Source organism: Zootermopsis nevadensis, unplaced genomic scaffold, assembly GCF_977971745.1.
Source record: "Zootermopsis nevadensis isolate Lab colony 2312 unplaced genomic scaffold, Znev_1.0 Znev_ptg000010l, whole genome shotgun sequence".
Taxonomy (NCBI): domain Eukaryota; kingdom Metazoa; phylum Arthropoda; class Insecta; order Blattodea; family Termopsidae; genus Zootermopsis; species Zootermopsis nevadensis.
This window is the reverse complement of record NW_028259142.1, coordinates 4,121,766-4,140,560: the sequence shown is the minus strand read 5'-3', so window position 1 is coordinate 4,140,560 and position 18,795 is coordinate 4,121,766. Positions and strand designations below refer to the sequence as shown.

At 35.2% G+C, this 18,795-nt stretch overlaps 3 protein-coding genes and 1 long non-coding RNA gene across 12 annotated transcripts in view; 2 read left to right on the top strand and 2 right to left on the bottom strand.

Moving 5' to 3' along the window:
- Positions 1-1,839, top strand: part of TrpA1 (Transient receptor potential cation channel A1) — a 39,755-nt gene extending 37,916 nt beyond the window's left edge. Inside the window, exon 23 of the mRNA XM_022083242.2 lies at positions 193-1,839. Within this exon, the coding sequence (XP_021938934.2) occupies positions 193-348 (156 nt within the window). The 3' untranslated portion in view covers positions 349-1,839. The remainder of the gene's footprint in view (positions 1-192) is intronic.
- LOC110839244 (uncharacterized) lies at positions 1,311-8,595 on the bottom strand. 6 transcript variants are annotated; one of them, XM_087346259.1, is made up of 7 exons: positions 8,502-8,595; positions 6,232-6,347; positions 5,335-5,489; positions 4,512-4,673; positions 3,802-4,054; positions 2,844-2,958; positions 1,311-2,734 (listed from the first exon to the last, which is right to left on the bottom strand). In XM_087346259.1, exons 2-7 carry the CDS (start codon positions 6,345-6,347, stop codon positions 2,414-2,416), a joined length of 1,122 nt encoding a protein of 373 aa, XP_087202385.1. In that variant the 5' UTR covers positions 8,502-8,595; the 3' UTR covers positions 1,311-2,413. The 6 variants fall into 6 exon arrangements, with proteins under 6 accessions (XP_087202385.1, XP_087202382.1, XP_021938949.2 ...); XM_087346256.1 differs by lacking the exon at positions 8,502-8,595 and adding an exon at positions 7,594-7,859; XM_022083257.2 differs by lacking the exon at positions 8,502-8,595 and adding an exon at positions 7,654-7,859.
- On the top strand, positions 7,921-18,017 carry LOC110839242 (uncharacterized). 4 transcript variants are annotated; one of them, XM_087346254.1, is made up of 8 exons: positions 7,975-8,056; positions 8,897-8,937; positions 9,719-10,894; positions 11,302-11,390; positions 11,919-12,234; positions 13,897-14,000; positions 14,608-14,730; positions 16,071-18,017. In XM_087346254.1, the coding sequence occupies exons 3-8, from the start codon at positions 9,742-9,744 to the stop codon at positions 17,148-17,150; spliced, it is 2,865 nt and encodes a 954-aa protein (XP_087202380.1). In that variant the 5' UTR covers positions 7,975-8,056; positions 8,897-8,937; positions 9,719-9,741; the 3' UTR covers positions 17,151-18,017. The 4 variants fall into 4 exon arrangements, with proteins under 4 accessions (XP_087202381.1, XP_021938944.2, XP_087202380.1 ...); XM_087346255.1 differs by lacking the exon at positions 8,897-8,937 and having other exon boundaries at positions 7,921-8,056; positions 11,919-12,036; XM_022083252.2 differs by lacking the exon at positions 8,897-8,937 and having other exon boundaries at positions 7,921-8,056.
- On the bottom strand, positions 14,259-18,681 carry LOC110839245 (uncharacterized). The gene is made up of 2 exons (XR_002546402.2): positions 18,479-18,681; positions 14,259-14,554 (listed from the first exon to the last, which is right to left on the bottom strand). It is a non-coding gene; the product is annotated as an uncharacterized LOC110839245 (long non-coding RNA).
- Between the last annotated feature and the right edge of the window lie 114 nt (positions 18,682-18,795).

The window sequence follows — 18,795 nt, the reverse complement described above, 5'->3', positions numbered from 1 at the left end:
CTACTTTAATAATGAAATAACCTGGAGTATAACAAATATTATTTTGTAACTGAACACCATGCAGAAGTATATTTCAGGAAGTCCTTTTTATCTTCAACTAAAGTTTGTTGCCTTATGTTTGGTAAAAAATTCTGAAAAATCTTCTGAAAACCGCTAAATTTAATATCTACATAGTATATTTTCTTTTATTAGAAAATGGAAATCAAGACAGAAGCAGATGATGTTGATGAGGGAGTTTCTCCAAGTGATATTCGCCCCTTGCTTGGTATAGCTAGTAAATGGACTTCTCCCAGAGTCCGCAAGAAACTTCGATCTACATTAAGCTTCTCGAAGAACCAGACAGCGTAGCAACTTAGACCTGTGAAAATTATATTTACTGTCATTTAGTGGACAGATTTTCTGTAAGAACAGTGAGACTCAGCATTCTGCAGTGTATGCCACTAAATATGGTCAATAGTACATTCTTATGGAATAACTTTGTTGTATTGACTAAATTCTGTATCCTAGTCACCAAGAGTAGTACAATCCACAAACACCGCAGCATATGGCAGTAAATAGGCACTTTTAAAATAACTGCTGAAAATTTTCATATAATTACTTACGAGCTGAGGGACTGTCAGCTTCTCTGTAAGGACAGTGTTCCATGGAGTTAGTTAAAATTTGTTACAAGAGTATTGAAAATAGCTGCCCCCAATTTTTTTGACATTCCTCTTAATTTTCAATGTGTTATCATTTTATGTGGCATGATTATAGTCACTGTCATAACTAATGCTTTCACTGCAGCCAATGTGAAGACACTTGTCCCTGATAAGATTCATCTGTCCTGTGAATCATTCAAATTGAATATACAATTTCATGTTTTATTTTTTCATTATATTTTCAGACTTATTCTGGTAAGCATTCTATCCATTATTAACCGATTATTTTATCATATTTCCTTTTTAATTAACTAAAGTTTACCTGCGTAATCTATATATTATTAGTCATGTCTGACACTAAGGAGGTAAGAAAATTTGTATGTGTCATACATTCTGGACAGAAGTCTATGTTAATGTTTGTAATTTAGAATAACAGTTGTGCATAATACTGTAATTAATACAACTGCCTGAATTAGGGTGTTTTATATGCACTTGGTAATACTTTATTAAATATTGCACAGATTTTAAGCAACAAATAGAGAATCATTACTGAGACCATGCGTTTCATGCATAAGCAGGGGGTTTTAATTTCAGAGTGTTTTGTTACTTATAAATTCCTTAAGGTGAATTTTTAAATCTGTGATCTGTTATATGACATTTAAAAGTTAGAACCTGATTCAAAGATAGTTTTATTTAACCTGACTTTAGAAAATAAATACAGAGCTCAAAATTTCATGGAGTACATTCAGCATGTGTAATGTTGCATTTCGGCCAAAGCATGTCATTTTCATTACTTTCCTACCACTTTGTTGGATCCATAGTAACATCGTAGTCACTGTACCAACACATCATATGTTAATGCAAAAACATATTTATCTGTGAATTGTAAGTAATGTTTTTTCTATATACCCTAGTTCACAAGTGGAACAGTAAACAGTTTTGTTTTACAGAAGTATGATATTGTTCCTTGGTTTAAGTATCACTTCACTAATGTTCACACTGCACTATGTACACATTTCCTGTTGCTGATTCAAATCCAATGTATATGAAGCTGTTGTTCTTATAAATATTTGTGCGTACCATATTTAAATGTCTTCTTGTCATAAAAGTTCATGATCCTGGATATTGAAATGGGATATAAACTATATATTTGTTATCAAATAATGTAAGCATATAATAAAGAAATGTATATTAGATGTAAGTTAATTGATTAAGTTACTTTCACCATTACTGTCTTTGTTACTAGCATTGGCAAATTTATTTACTTCCTGAGAATTTCTTGAAGTACATCTTTCTCAAATTTAGTGTCTCCCCTAAGATTCACCGTCATTGATGTAATGTAACTTGTACCTAGGACATATTTCAGATTTAGCTCAAATGTCTCTTTTCAGTGGTCTTCCACCTTTTTATTTTGAATCTACAGGGCATCAAACTGAATCAGAAAGGTTCACTGAAATTCTTCCATAGATGGACTTACTAAAAGAAATTCTGGATCTCATACAGTAATATGACATGTGCCTAATTTTTATTATATATCAAGAAAACCTTTCTTTATCCTTTTGTATATATAACAATTTATATTAGCCTGTCAGCACATCACATCCAGGAACAATTATGCGAGCTCCTTAGTGATCATCTTCTATAAACTCAGATTTGCCTGTAACCCCACTGTACAATGCCTAGAATGGCAGAACATTTAAATAATTACCTAAAGTGGGGAAATGTTTGACCTTTAACTGTGCTAATATGCCAGGCTTGGTATATAACACAAGGGGCTAAACACCAAGTCTTTGTGGACCTCCATTCAGGAACTCTGCAAGTGCTACACAGAGCTTCTCTCCAGCTTCTATTAGTGTTTCTTTGCTATGGAAAGCAATAGCAAGTCTCAAATAGTTTTTACATTCTCCAGTCAGAGAAAACTTGCTTCCGGGAATTGCTGATAATCTGTACGTTCTCTGGCACCATGGAACAAACACATTCATATCTGCATACTCTGGAAGACTGACCCACACAAAGTAACCGCCTTCTGGCCTAATGTATGAACAGCTGCGAGGAAGAAATTTGTCCAAAGTAGAACACAGGGCAGCCATCCGTTCCTAGAAAATTACACCACAGGGAGTGATGAAGATACTTCAACAAAAGGTAAAATTATAATTGAAGGAGCAATAAAAGAATAGTAAGTAATGTCCATTTTTACAATGTTACCTTGAAGGTCTTCACCAGAAAATTCAGCATTTCTCCTTCCAAACCCAATTCTAGCAAGCTGGTTATAAGACCTGCCATGTATTGGTTCACGCCACCACCACTCCTGAGGTACCCCCTGAAACACATTTGTTAGATGCTGAACCTCAGGGAATGAAATATTTTGACGTCTTTTACAGATTCAATAAATAAAATTTGGCCCACAACACATTACTGAACCCATTACAATCACAGTCATAATCACATGATTCCAAATTACTAAGAATCTCATAGAATTTATCAGATGTGGAAGACATCTGAATTTCTTTCACACCAACTGATTAGAAAGAGCCATATCATGTGTTTAGATAATCCTCAATATTGTTATAAACATTCTAAAAGAAAGAGTTTCTCTTCTAATTTCTTTCTTCTCTTTTACAGCAGATTTATTTCATGGTTTGTTTCCATATGGAGCTTGAAGGTAACTTCTCATTACCATCCATTACCAAGGTCAGAGAATGGATGGATCTTTACCTCCACATCCTTGATGGTGAGCACTTTGATACAGGGATGAGTTCAGTTCATCTATAGACTACTTTATTTCTTCTTCCTCTCCAACTATTATTTTAACTCATTTACCAATATCATGCTGTTATAATTTTGCCAGCAGTGTTAGTTCAATATTACCATTACAATGACCAAATTGATGCTACACTATAGCGCATTACTCTGTTTATTATGTAACATGGTTAGGTGTACATGTGCAAATTTATAGATGATGTAAGCAGTTATATGAACTCTTTTAATAATTCGGAAATGTGAGGAGAAACACGAAGGCTTATTTCGTCCATGCTGCGACACCCACTAAGGACAGCCTTGTACATAATCTGACACATCTACCCATTTGATTAAATGGACCTAAAAGTGTATTTTGTGCCAGACTTCACATAAGCGCTTTTAAATTGGCTGTTATGCCACTTACGAAGCACGAAAGATGTTTGCAAGTCTTGCAGGTGCTTCCAGCCAGCCAACTCTCACACCAGGTGCCATTATCTTGGAGAAAGAACAGTTGGAAATAACATTCCCACCTGTATATCCCTCTAGAGTTGCATCAAAAGCAAAGAGTCTCTTGGGTGGATGTGGAGTATCACCATAGTACAGAAGAGTATACACATCATCACACACGACAAGAAATTCCAAACTGCGGGCTGCCCTCACCAATGCCTCACAACGTTCTGAAACATATCAGCTGAGAAAAAATTCAAGTAATATATTGCAGCCTTGAAATAACAATGTTCTCCCTTCTTATGGCCTATTACGATCAAGATCATTACAACTTATGATCACCATTATCAACTTCAAGAACTTGTTCCATTTTGTTGACCTGTTATGGCCTCAATTATCTAACAGATCCATATTTGTTGTTCTAATTAGTTTGTACTTCATAATTAATCTCTGTGTTGTCTGTAGTTAAAATTCTTTTAATACAGGCTGTCTTCAGTTAATAAAAGATGTGTTAATTCCTTCTGCAGTCTTTGCATGTTTATTTTATGGCCCATCTCATTAATTGTGATTTTGGACCTGTCTTTGACATTTATTTTCCAGGTCTGCCTACAATAGAGAAGAAATGTGACAGCTAATGTGGTACAGTTTCTGTACCTGAAATTCTCTGAACATTTACCTACTGCTTACTTTTGGGCAGTATTACCCCAGTTGGATTGTGAAATATTGGAATTGTGTAAAACATTGCCCAGAATGGTTTTCCCTCAGTCATGGTCCAGGAGCCTCTGGACTTCTCTTTCCTCACAATTTTCTCCATAGCTGCAACATCAACGCCTTCCGAATCTGTGGGAACTTAAATATATACCACATAATAAGATTTCGGTAAGAATAATATGAACACGTACAGAAAACACAACCATTGATAAAATCAAACTATTTAACTCGTGGCCTGAAGGTTACATTAAAAGGAATTTAAGGATTCCACTAACAGAGATTGACTGTACGATGAAATATATATAAGTACATTGCAGAGGTATAAAACCATACTATGTTTTTTTTTTAAATTCCTTTCATTAAAACTCAAATACCATCTACCTGAATCCAAAAAACCTAACATTTGTCTGATTATCACTTTTTATATTAACTTCAAAAATACTTTCAGTGTAGACCTCTTGTATCAAATGTCATCACTTGTAAAGCACACAGCATAGGTCCACACAAATGACTTCCTCAGTATCTGGAATGGAGGAGATACTGGAGCCCGCGCGCGAGCTGATGAATGGGTCGTTTAAGTTCTAAGTGCCAAGCACAAACACACAAATACTGACTTTCATACAACACACCCAAATGTTTTTAAATATTAGTAGGTAGTATATTTTCAGATAAAACTAGAAATTTAGTCTGTTAGCCTAAAGAAAGAGATAGGTTCGTAGAAACAGTGGAATTCTGTCCTTCAAATTATGAGTTGAGAGTACATTGCATTTAGTCAATCAAAACCTGTTTTAAAACTAACCTGTGACTATTTTCATACCACTGAACTGCTTGAACATATCCAACGCTATCATATAAGTGGCTTCTTCAATAAAAATAATTCCACTTGGGTGAAGAATAGTTGTTAAGATCATCTGCAAACCATGTGTTGCTCCACATGTCAGAATAAGGTTCTGCCTGCAAACAAATTTACAGAATGCGCATATAAGACCTTTCTTGTGGTACTTTGTACAGACAACTTTCTTTCTGAACCAAAAAGGGTAAAAATCTTCATCGAAATTTATCCAAAGTAACACTGAATTTTCATTGTATTGATTTTTTATTGTTCAGTTCCCAAAAAAAGAAGTTGTAATTTTTTATGATTCGAAGATTCATTCCTGTTGTCAGAAAAATTAAGAAATATTGTGCCCCTTCCCAGCTCACAGTCAAGTTCTGACCCCTTTATTTTTATCAAAGCATCTCAAGTTTCTTTTCTTCTGAAAAAACTTTGCAGTCACAAATAAATTAAATATCCTAAAATTATTATTGAATTCATACTTATGCTGTAATGGCAACAATATGAAATATCAATAAAATCTGCTTGGGCAATCAGCCGCGTTAAATGGTTACCGTAGTAAACCGACGTTTCGAGAACAAACTCTGTCCCCATCTTCAGGGTTCTGATGTGACTGGATCCTCGGAAGTCACCTGTGTAACTGACTGCTCGGGACCAGTGCGCATGTCCGGACCTAGGCCCAAGGAGCTAGGGGGCGGTGTCAAGCACTCGGTTTGTTTGGCTCTGCTTACTGATTGCCCGAGAAGATTTTATTGATTGTACTCGCTGCGAAAGTCTCAAATCCTATAACATGAAATATGCCTGATGTTTGTATCATCAAAGGTCAATAATAAGGTTTAAGACAAATATTACAAGTTTGAATACCTATGTACTTTTTCACCATATCTAGCACTAAGGAACTTGGCCAACTCCTCTCTGAATTCCCAGAGACCTGATGTTATGCCATATTGAAATAAGTATGCATATTCTTCTTCCTTCATCTGTAACAAAATGAATCAGCTACTATAGTTCTAAGGGCCACTAGCACACTGCTTGTTGAGATGTAGTGTTGTGTCATACCACCATCTACAAGCTGCCCAAGAGTATTTAAACAGACACACTTGGGATACATAAAAACTGGTTTTAAATTATTTCAAAGAGCAATGTGATTCATCATAACCTCTAGAAACAGAATCATTTAACAACCTAAGAATCATTAGTAGAATTACATGTGTTTTGTACCAACAAGCATCATTTATCAGATGATTTACAATCAGCTAAAGAATTCTCTAGAAGACAGGTCACAGCCAGTAGCTGAAGGGAGTTTATCTAGATGGCCGTCATCTGCCCTGTTGTACATTATAGTCTTTTGGCTGTTTTCTGCATTTTAGACTGTATAAGATGGAGCTTGAGTCTCAGCATTATTTGCCTATTGTGAAACCTGGTTGTAATGTCGAGTCCTTGAGACTTACTAATCCCCAACAGATAAGAAATGGCCATAATTCTCTGGCTGCTTTGTTTTTCTGGGCACATCTGGTGTGTAAAATTGTACTCTGATATGTGTTATCATGTTTATTTAAAATAATGATGTACAGTTTGTGAGATTTCAGGTTCTCATGGTAGTGAGTCTATCTTCTGGGATGTTGTCCCTTGTAGTCTGGTAGAAGTTTACCGATGTTTCAAAGATGCTTACTGCTTCCAACATCAGGGTGATCACCTCAGAAGAGCTGATAAACGCCTACTAGTCTACACAGCACAACATCCCACAAGGTAGTCATCTTGGCCCAGAAAGAGCGAAAATTAAATTAGTGTGATAACGTTTGTGTATATTCCAAGTTTCATTGAAATCCGTTAAGTAGTTTCAGCGATGAAATATTAAGGCTGAAGGAAGTATGTACACGACTTCCTCACTGTCCATAAGTTTTGCACACTTGTGCAGAAAGAAAAACTGACACATCAAACTTCCGGCGCCAAATTCCAAATCATTATACAGTGTCCCAAATGTTTCAGGTCAGATAAGGACTTTAATCTTTGGCGAAATATGAAAAAAGTGTACCTCTAATCTGGAAAGACGTCTATCTTTTGCTGCCATGTCAATGTGGTAACATAGCAGTACTGTTTACTATAAAAGAGCGTACTGTTTACTATAAAAGATCGTAACGGATCGTCCTTGATAAAGAATTCCACAACACTTTAAATTGGGTACATGGTTTGCAACAACTTTTCCCTCTTTACATTTTTACGTACTTTGCCAAATAACTGCGAACTCCTATGGCTTGGGACGTATAGGACACAATGCAATCTTACCATTCTGTGTACCGTCGCTTGTTTGAACATTTTAACACAACGCTTCAGAAGGTCAGGACCAGGTGTTCCTGCTGAGAGGTTTGTAACATCCGACTTGTACACATTAAGTATAGGCTCGCCATCGAATAAATGTAACAAATGTGGATCTTCAATGCTATGAGCGTCTGCCATTGTGTAAATTCTGGAACAACTCATTTACAGCAACTTGACTGCATACGTGTAGACATCTTTGCACGATTCACAAGAACCACTACTTCTGTAATTATTCACAAGAAATGTCGCAAGACGTCGTCACCAGTTGCATAGCCACGTGATCTGAACTAATCACAAAGCAGCCGGAACATTTGATTTCAGAACTACAAACTCTGGAGTCATGAAAGCGATAACAATGTTGTCACAGCAGGTGAAGATATATAGTCTTTATTTTTACTGAATCAATATTAGCCTAGTCTCTGTTATTCCTATAGCCAGTTACAAGAATTGTAAGCAGAGAATCTCTATCTTATAAAGAAGGAGGTGGAAATGTAAAGTCAACAAACAATGAGAAAATTCTTTTTTCAAGTGGTACATGTCATTGTTTAGGAGCAAACCAATTTGCTACATGCTTTATCTCTTGTATCATCATGTCTTGCCATTTCAATTTTCCTATTTTACTGAAAAAATGCAGTACTTTCCCAACTAAATGATGGCCTATGTTGTTGCAATCTTTTTGCAATTTGCTGAAAGCTGTGGATAAATAAAGGGGAGCTGCAGGAAATAAAGCGGGCAAGTTAATGGAACTGATAATCTGTAATCTTTTTTGTTATGAAAACTATGTAAATTATATGAGACACAAAATTTCCACTTACCTTGCTTGTACTTTCTCTTTTTTAAACTTCTAGCCTATGTGATTAAATTTCTCCTTCACCATAATTTTAATTGGCCCCCTCTAGGGTTAATGTTTCTCACACAGTTAGTAGTGTAGCCTCCTACTGCTCCCCCAGCATCCAAACAGATGGCCAGTTCCCTTGTTCTATTTTTAAAATTCTTTCCTAGTCATTTTATTTCTGTCACTACAAGAAATCAAGCTAATACTAACATTAGTGACATGTCAATATTTTAACAATCTAGTTATAAAGAATTTTTAATATTATTAAGTAGTAGAATTTAAAATACTTATCATCTATACTACACCACAAACTAAACCTGAGTTTTTATGATTTGTGTTGATTTTTGCTGCTGTGCTGGTGTTAAAATATTGAAGGTGCAATGGTAGATTCTTTGAGCTGCTTTACAGTATTAAAGGTAATTATACTTACTATAAAACACCTATTTAATTCACCAGTGATGTATATATTGAGCCATAGAAATTTTCCTGCAGTAGTTTCATAAATAAAACATTCCAAGTAAGGTCCAGTCATTGTGTATGTTTGTAATATGTGTGATTTTAGTATTTTTGTTCATCTTTAGTAATCCATTTTAGTGCCTATGATGAAAACATTTATGGTTTTGATAAAAGTGTGTCATTACACTGATGTTCTTTCCTTATTCCAGTGTTGTTTGACAGTAAAATTTCTCACCAAACTTTTAATTTATAATGAAATGTGATGAAGACACATTTAATTATATTGTATGCAGTTTTGTTTCCTGTGAACTTTTGATGAATGTTAGGAAATGTTGTTAGTTGAATAATGTATCCTCACTTCCCTAGTTGATGCCTGCTGTTTGCAGATGTAGGGATGGTAATATAAATAGACACAACACCGAATGTTTGTTTATTCCTTGAATTTGTAGATATTTATTTTCAGTATTTGCACATTTTATGGGAAACATCATATGAACTTTCAGGTTTGTTCAGTACATGCATTATGATGGCATATATTTGCAGGTCTAAAGAAGGGCTGTGTTAAGTATTTTAAGGGACTTACGATTTGTGATCAGAACTGTACATTAAATATGCTGTGCCTAAGTTATTTGGAACAAAATTTGGGCTATTGTAAACAGGGTGGTGTTTTATATTTTGTGAGTGTGAATGTGCATTACCATTATCCTTTTCTAATTGTTCTGTTTATTTATTGTGTTCCAGAATCTGTTCTTGACCAACTCAGAATGTCTTCAGTACTTCTCACATGCCCACTATGCTCCCAACCAGGTTTCCAAACAATTGATTCATTATGCTATGGGCTCATCAGTGCTGCCACCCGTCAAGTTGTGTGTCCTGTGTGCCATGATATTCTGTTTGGTCTTGATAAGTTTACAATTCATCTCTTTAGCCATTCAGTACAACACCAGAATGAGGAAAATCACAGCATCCTACCCACTCATGTATCTTCTACCAGCAGTACCACAGTATCGCTAAAGCAGCAGGATTCCTTACCTTCACAAACTAACAATCCACTGAAATGTACTAAAGCAGATTTCAACACTAAAGTAAAAAATATGAAAGAATTACCTTTTCCACATGACCACACTAACATCCCCTGTTGTAGAAACCAGCAAACTGCACCAGGATCATCAGCATATTGTACCAAGGAAATGAAAATTGAAGGTAAACTAAGAATGGAAAACGTTGATGATAAACAGAGTTATAATATTGTTTCTGACATTGATGAAGCAACAAAGAAGCCTGAGATAAATGCAATTTGGGAAAAACAGTTAAGTAATAATAAATCAAATTATGAATACAGTATTGTCGATCAAAGCAGCAATTTTATTCTGCATTCATATACACAAAGTAATACTGAATCAGTTACAGTGGAGACTACAAATAAATCTTCACAGACAGTCTCAGGATGTCTGGAAACACCACAATCACCAATAATCAGAAATATTTCTTCTTCATTGGGTAGTAAGCCAATGTATCATCCATATCACTGCAGTTCTGGAAACATACCAAAAACAACACAGGAAAACTGTTCAGTCCAGTGTGCAGCTTTGCCATCTGTACCGCCACCATTACAAGAAAAACGGACACCACTTTCACCCACAGATAAAGAAATTACGGAAATTATAAGATGTGATATTTGTGGTTTTTCATTTGAAGATTCATCAATATTAGCAATACATCACCAGTTAGTACACTGTGTGGAAAGTGGCAGTGAAACACCAAATCACAGAATACAAGCTTCAAATGGAACCAAACAAGGTTGGACTTTAGATGAGAAACATCCATTTCCATGTCATCTCTGTTCAAAGGCATTCAAGATGCGTGGAAGCTTAATGGTTCATTTGAGAGTTGCCCATAGCAGTGGTATAGTATCAGGTAAGTTACATGTGTATGAGTAGCAGATAGCTTTGTTTCATACTTTGTACACTGCCTGTAGGCAGGAGTGAATTATGCTAGCAAGTTATAGGAGACTGACTTGTAGAATGCATCATTCCCATAAACAATAAAAATTATGTTTTACTGTTAGATCAACTCCCTTTTAGCATACCAGGTGACACATTGCACCTTTTCTTGTTTGATCACAATTTTCTGTTCTGATATTAGATGAAAATGCTTGATTTTCTGTATATATTGCTTCATCTGGATAGTACTAGTGTTCTGCAGTTGATTTGTATGTGTTCCAGACAGGTATTTTGGTTAGTGGACTCTCTGTGTGAGTGATGAATATAATAAGGTTGAAATGAATTTTTAGAGAGTTCTCTGTAATTTCTTTTTCATGGCAGGAAAATCATTCATCAGCAGAGTGGACCCTGACAGCAATTCGGAAGAGAGGAAATTCAGCTGCCACCTATGTTTGAAATTATTCAGGAAGGTAATGTCATTCCTCCCAAAATAAACAGTCTCTTTCTTTCCCAAAAACATTGTACAAAATAGCTTCTCAAGCTCGTGTATGGTAAGAATTCTATTAAATGATTATTTTGTATAGCTGAGGGACACAGTATCTTCACTTAAATAACATAAATTTACCAGTGATTTACAAAATGTGTTCAGAAGGTACTCAGATCTAAGATAAATTTACCAGGGATTTGAATAAATTGTGTAAAAGTCTGTGGTTTGTGCTCATTATCTTGTATATTTAGGATAGAAAATCAAGGAGGTTATAATAATCTAGACATATAAGTGGGATACAGAAAACCAGATGTGTTTGTGGCATTTTACTGAGGAAGGCCAAGACTGGAAATATTGAAATGGGTTCTAAGGGAACTGGTTGGTCTGAAAGTGAATAGCAAGACACAGTAGTTTTCTGTCTGCCAATCTTTTAACTCATCAACCCAGAGGTGACAGAAACCACATTTCATTGCCTCCAGTTTTTTTATATGAAAATGTAATGACATTCCAGGAGCAGCATCTGTTGCAGCACTTGAAGACACATGAAGGCAAACAATGGGAATGTGACGTGTGTTCCAAATTGTTCACAACAAAATACTTCCTTAAGAAGCACAAGCGTCTTCACACTGGTGAGACTCCATATAGTTGTGACACTTGTGGCAAAACCTTTACATTCCAACAGTCCTACCACAAGCATCTGCTGTACCACAGTGATGAGAAGCCACATGTATGCACTGAATGTGATCGAGCTTTTAAAGAACTGTCCACATTGCACAATCATCAGCGCATTCATACAGGGGAAAAACCATTTGCTTGTGAGACATGTGGTGAGTAGTATCCTTATTTGAAAAAGTATGCAAAATGGCACTGTCTAAATGTATGTGTTTAGATTGTGTTCTAAATGATAAATTGAGGAAGCATTGCATGATTATCCCAGCATGTGTTGTATATTCATGAGTTTCACTTCAGTATTTGGTGATCATAAACTTGAAAACAGCATTTTGTATAAAATAATTAATTAGCCTCAGTAAGGACCCTGGTGGCTAAAACTTTCAGGTAATTTTTTTTTCAATGTACTTAGTATGTATGAAACATAACTAAAATGTACTTAGATCCTCTAGTAAAGTGCACTTTGTTTTCCTATTTTACTTACCATGAAATATGCAGCGGTGTTAGATCTGCAAATAAGATGGTGACATAATAATCCTGCTACATACAGTTGAATTATGTGGTCAGCTATTGTTACCATTTGACAACATAGTGGCAACAGTAACAGAGAGCAAAAATTGAACTGTATGTGTCTTGCATTTTGCATATGTAACATTCATATTTTTGTTTGTGAGGACAGTCGATACAGTGACTGAGTATGGACTGAATTATTCCTCTAGTCTGATACTAGGAAGGTATTACGGTAATTTTACACACTGAATAATATAAATTAAGAATGTGCTCTGTTGCATGTTGATTTCAGATGCAACTGCAGCCATGCTAGTATTTTAACAAATAATGTTTGATGTGGAATAAAGGAAGTGCTATATATATATACCAGTAACCTGTCCTGTGTTAATACACTAACAAATAATATTCTTCAAATGGTAAGTTGTCTGCCTGCATTGCAAGGCCATAAAATGTTGGTGATAGTTAAACAGTTTGATTTCATTTATATATGTATTTACATTTTCCTCAATTGTTTTGGGGGGGAGATGTGGTCATGTATATATATGAAAAATTACAGGAATACTAAACCAAAAGTAAAACCTAATGAAACAGGATTAATAAGTAAAATGGTTCTGTTGCTGCACTGAAATTTTAGTGGCTGGTTGGATGGGCACCTGGTTTTTCATTCTGTTTCTTGGGAATGACTTCCATGGTTAAAGAAAGTCACTGCAAGAAATCAGTTGTGGAAATAAAATTTTAACATGGCAAAATAATGTAATCATTGAAAAATAAACTATGTAGTAACAATAGATTATGACCACTGAAAAAAAAAACAAATAAGATACATATCAAATGTTTCTTCATTGAACTAGCAAATGAACAAAAATTACTCCTTTAGCCTTCACTTCCCTCCAATCCTTTTGAATCCCTCCGCTTCCCAGCATTGCCACTTTAACCCAGAAGAGTAACATCATTACTTTACTCTTAGGTCCAAATATTTTCTGTTTTCATATACTTGCAGTTATTCCCTTCTGTCAGAGTAGAAACCCCATTTCATAACCTTACAAAAGAAATGGTGAAGGGATTTTCTAATATAGTGTACTCTTCTTTTATATTAAGAGCAGACAAAATAGTAACAAGAAGAAAATAATTTATAATTCTGTGCTATGATTATCTTTGAAACAGAAGATTTGTATCCACAATAAATAAGCATTAAGGCCCATAAGATATGCAAAATAGTAAGTCTGTAATCTGCCAAGTATTGACTATGTTATTACTTCCAGTTTATTTATTTAAGATGTTTGTCATATGCACATTGTTTATGATTTCAGGGAAATGTTTCCGCCAACGGGTGTCATACCTGGTTCATCGAAGGATCCATACAGGTGCCATGCCTTATCAGTGCACAGCATGTGGCAAAAGCTTCAGATATAAGGCATGGAAAAGTATATAAGCACAAGTGTAACATATTCCTTATTGTAAAACTTAAATTGAATATATACCTGTGGAAATAGTTGTGCTACAAACTGTACAAGTTCCAAATCCTTGTACTTGCCAGAAATTACATATTTTTCTCGGATACTCTTTTTCTCAAGCTATTTATTGAGATACAGATGAGACTGATAAAGAGCCTTTTCTAAACCAACTTACTCACTCGCTGGCTAACTGGCAAATAAACGGAGTACACTGCAGCCATGTTGGATATTGTTTATTGTCTCACAGATACATATTTTGCTTCTTATTTATAGATTAGACAATTTAATGACCTGGCCTCAAAATCTTCTTTCCATGTGTCTGGTGTTATTTTCTGTGTCAGTTCACTTGGCAGCTGCACTCCATTGTAGTGATTTTGGCTTAATCAGTAGGAATTTTGTTTGATATTAATCCTCTTTCTGAGCACCAAAGATTTTATGGTCTGAGTTTTCAGTAGAGCTCTAATTTTCTTTTAAAATGTTATAATTCTCCTATTATTCATTCACTTGAATAAATCTGTGAATAAAATAATATTGGTGAGTGATATTCTTTATTGTTTGAACTTGTAGGTGAGTCAGCGGACACATAAATGTCCATCACAACCCCCAGGCACAGTTGTGAGGCAGTCAAGTAACCTGGTACAAAAGTTACTGCAGGGAGTCCAACAGAGAGCAGTACCTAACAGCTCTCAGGTATGGTAAGGCCTCAAGTCTAAGAATTACAAGTAACTTAAAAAATAAGAAACAGGAAGATCTAACAAGGGCAGAATTGATTCATAAAAAAATGTATGGACACCTTCAGCTCCTTTCTAGGACTAAGCTCTGAAGAACATGGTGGTTGAACCGATTGTTTCACACCTCGTATGTTGTGACAGATGAATGTGGAACATTTGTGGGATGATGACTGGTCGGAGAAACGTAAATTACTCAGAGAAAAAATCTGCAAGGGAAATTTTGTCCACCAAAATTCCTGTCAGGATTATCCTGTGATTAAACCCAGAAGGCAACATCTGGCCATCTGAACTGTGATATGGCTTCAGGTTATGTAATAGTGTTAATAACGTTATTATCCTTGATTTTATATTATCAATATTATATTATTATTAGAACATACTTTTATAGCTTGTGTAAAATTTGGAGAGTCAGAAAATTATGTGGGTCCTTTCCCATTTTACCTTTTATTTTACTTTTCCAAATCTGCCTTCACCTCCTTGTTTCCTGCATCCTGTCCTCAGTATTCAATGACTATCTGATAATAGAAACTGACATTTAAATATAGTGAACCATGATTTAATGGACTAATAGGGGAGAGGGATGTCTGATAATGCTGGTTGTCCGTTAATTTACACAGTTGTTTTTACAATGCTAGTAATCCATCCTTAGACCATAATTTCCATTAGTAACATCATTAAACAGTTCAGCGATATGAAGTGGACACCTACAATGACACAATGTTCATTAAAACCTTACAGTGTGAAAAGAAAATTATGTGCAAAGAAGAAATCCAGTGGTCATTAGAAGACATTTTTAGTTTCAGTGGACAAAATCCAATAAAACAGAAAATCCAGTATCCATTAAATTGAGGTTCACTGTTCAATATCAGAACCCACAACTGGACATGATCCGAAGACAACTCAGTCCAATTTATATCATTATAACCTATCCACTTAAGATCCACTTGAACCTTTTCTCTATTGGTTATGCATAACAACTCTCACCTGGACTACAGCTGGCCACATGTAGCATTAGCTTACCTCTAAACTTTTACATTCTACCTGTTAGTCCCACAGTATAGCAGATTAAATCCTGTGTGGTGAAGGTTAATATTATCATCCCATCCCCCTCTCAATATACTAATTGCTCTAAAAGAAGTTTCCTTACCATTACATTATATATATATATATATATTTCTCTTTACCCCAGTCTGATTTACGTGTCCATTATATATTCAGAAAAGAGCACCTTACAATATTGTCTTTTCTTTTAGTTACATAATTGTAATTTAACAGAACTGAATTTATTAACTTTTCCAGATGATTCCCACTCAAACAAGTGTCAACAATAATGACAGAGGAAAAATTGTTGAAACACAGCAACCACCACCAGGCCAAAGACCCTCAGATAAGTCACATGACTTTCAGTTTTCACAGCAGCAGAATCAGAGCCAGCAAACTGACAACAGTCAGTTCACAATAATTGTTGGTAATGATGTTCAGTCAGTGTTCCCAGCAGGTAATATAATGTTGGCACCCAGTTCTGTGTATGACGCACCATCGATCAATACACGTCTGGTATGTTCTAACTCCAGTGAAGACTCAGATAATAAACAAAGAACTAATTCACAGAAGACGAAGGAAGAAATTGGGTTATTGAACTGGAAAACAAATGTGCCGAAGGCTCAAAAGCCAGTAGTCAAAGACATTACAATGGCTACAGCAGATTTCAAGAGGGATAAGCAAAAAAAACATAAATGTAAATATGTTCTAGAAGACGGTAATAATAATAATATGGATGTTTGCAATACAAAGGACTCTATTCACCATAAATCAAAAGTGACTTCTCTGAATGCTGAACATTCACAGGAAGAGCTTTCTCTTGAAAAAAACAATAATAAGAACAGTACTGTGACCACAGAAAATAAATCAGCTCATGATTCAGTATTTCTGCAAGAAAGTGATTTTCAAGTTTCGGCAAACAATGAACTTCAAAATTCCACTTGCAGTTCAACTGACTTTTGGAAGTCTTCCAACAAAATAAGTCAGTCAGTTGAAATTTCAGATCTGGTTGTAGAAACAACTGACTTTTTTAATATGGTAATGTCACCATCAGTCAAAGGTTTACCATCACCCTCTGAAAAGTTAAAGCACATGACACTGTCTTCCCCTGTTGATACATTACTCAGTTATGAAGATGGTGGTATGTATCAATTTCTTCTCAACTCTGATGATACAGCAGTGCATACAAACACACAGAAAATTTCTGATAATAATTCAACTGAACCCTCTAAAAGCAACAGTAAAACAACCCAGAAGGAAGAATGTAGCACGAAACCTCTTCAGACGATCAATGAGGAATCTCTGAAGCAGCTTTTATATGGTACTACTAGTTCCTGACAACACATTTAACAGTACAGGCATCCCCCCCAGATCACATGGTAGCTGTATTCCTGAGAACATCACATAGCATTAAAACATAAATCAAAGACATTTTTTCCATAGACTCATTGTTAATTAATACATTTATGTTCCCGAGCAGATATTTTTTTACTGTTAAACTTTGTGATTAATTATTTTTGGTTATTGAAAACTTAAATAATGTTTTAATAAATATAAAATACATTTAAACATATAGAAGAAGTACTTCAGACATTCCTTGTATGTGATCAATACACACTACAGTTAATCATGTAAGATTTAAAGTCTTCATGGCAATGTGAATATCAATAATCTTCTGGGTTTTTGTACTGTGTAGTATTTTGGTTGTGTGCAAAGCATAGCAAAAGAAGTCTAGTCATATGAAAAGAGAATGGGTACAGCAGCATGAGAGATAAATGTTCCATCATGAAACTATTGTTTGTTCCCCTTGTTTTAATGATAAATTATAAAATGCATGTTTTACATATCAAATGGCAGGATAAACTGAGAGGTACGTGGAAATGTGCAAGGAAGCAATTTCAACATTGTTTCTTGTACTGCACCCACCATTTGCTTGAAGGACTGAAGAAAACCACAGAAAATCTCAGGAAGGTAGATGGCTAGTCAAAGATCAGCACTTGGAACACCTTTGTCTAAGTAATATTTAAACATTCAGTTCCTACCTCAGAGAAAACAGTGCTTTTCCATTACTCATTCAAAGATCGATTGGTAAATGCTCTTTAAGAAAATAATTGTTATTTATTGTTAGAATCATACAAAACCCACAAATATATTGTGTGAGAAAAATTAAGAATTATAGATTATTATAGTTACATGGACTTTAAATTAATGTATGTTCTTCTGTTTATACTAGTACAGTACGTTATTAATATATTAATGTATTTTCTTACAGTTATGTTTAGACTAATACAGTATATCACATAACAAAATAAATGTCAAGTGCCACACAGGGATATAATTTTTAACAAAGTGGGATTTGAGGTTTTCACAGCATTGAGTATGAAGAGAGCTATCTTCTGGTTTGCGGCACCATGTAGTCTAGTAGCAATTTACTGACATATCTGAGTTATTTGCTACCTCCACCATCAGGGTGATAACTACACAGTGCAAAACCCAGAAGACCATCATTTTGAAGGTTTAGATGAAAGTCACTAGTATTCTCGAGACTGCATAAAACCTTATTACAGCCAGTTTTGTCTGGGATTCAAAGCACCTCTATATACATACTGTACTATACCAACAACATGACATTTCCTTGACAGTCATGCAATGGATTGGCAACTGACCTAGCACATAAATTGTAACAAGTAGGTTGGTTTGATGGTTCATAAGTTATTTAATGCTGTTATATCAAGTGCAGAGGCTAGTTAGTGCCAGCACAAAACCAAATTATAATACATAACTGGCCAAAACAAACGCCGGTAAGCTTCTAACACAACACGAAGCACCAACCAAGAACTATTCTACCATATTTTAGGCAGCCGTGAGAACCTGATATCATCCTTTCCCAACATCAATCTGGCGGTAGCAGTTGGTATTAATTCATAGTAACAACCATTTCTTTGTCGATAACAACGTTAGCTATTATCCAACTTAACCACCA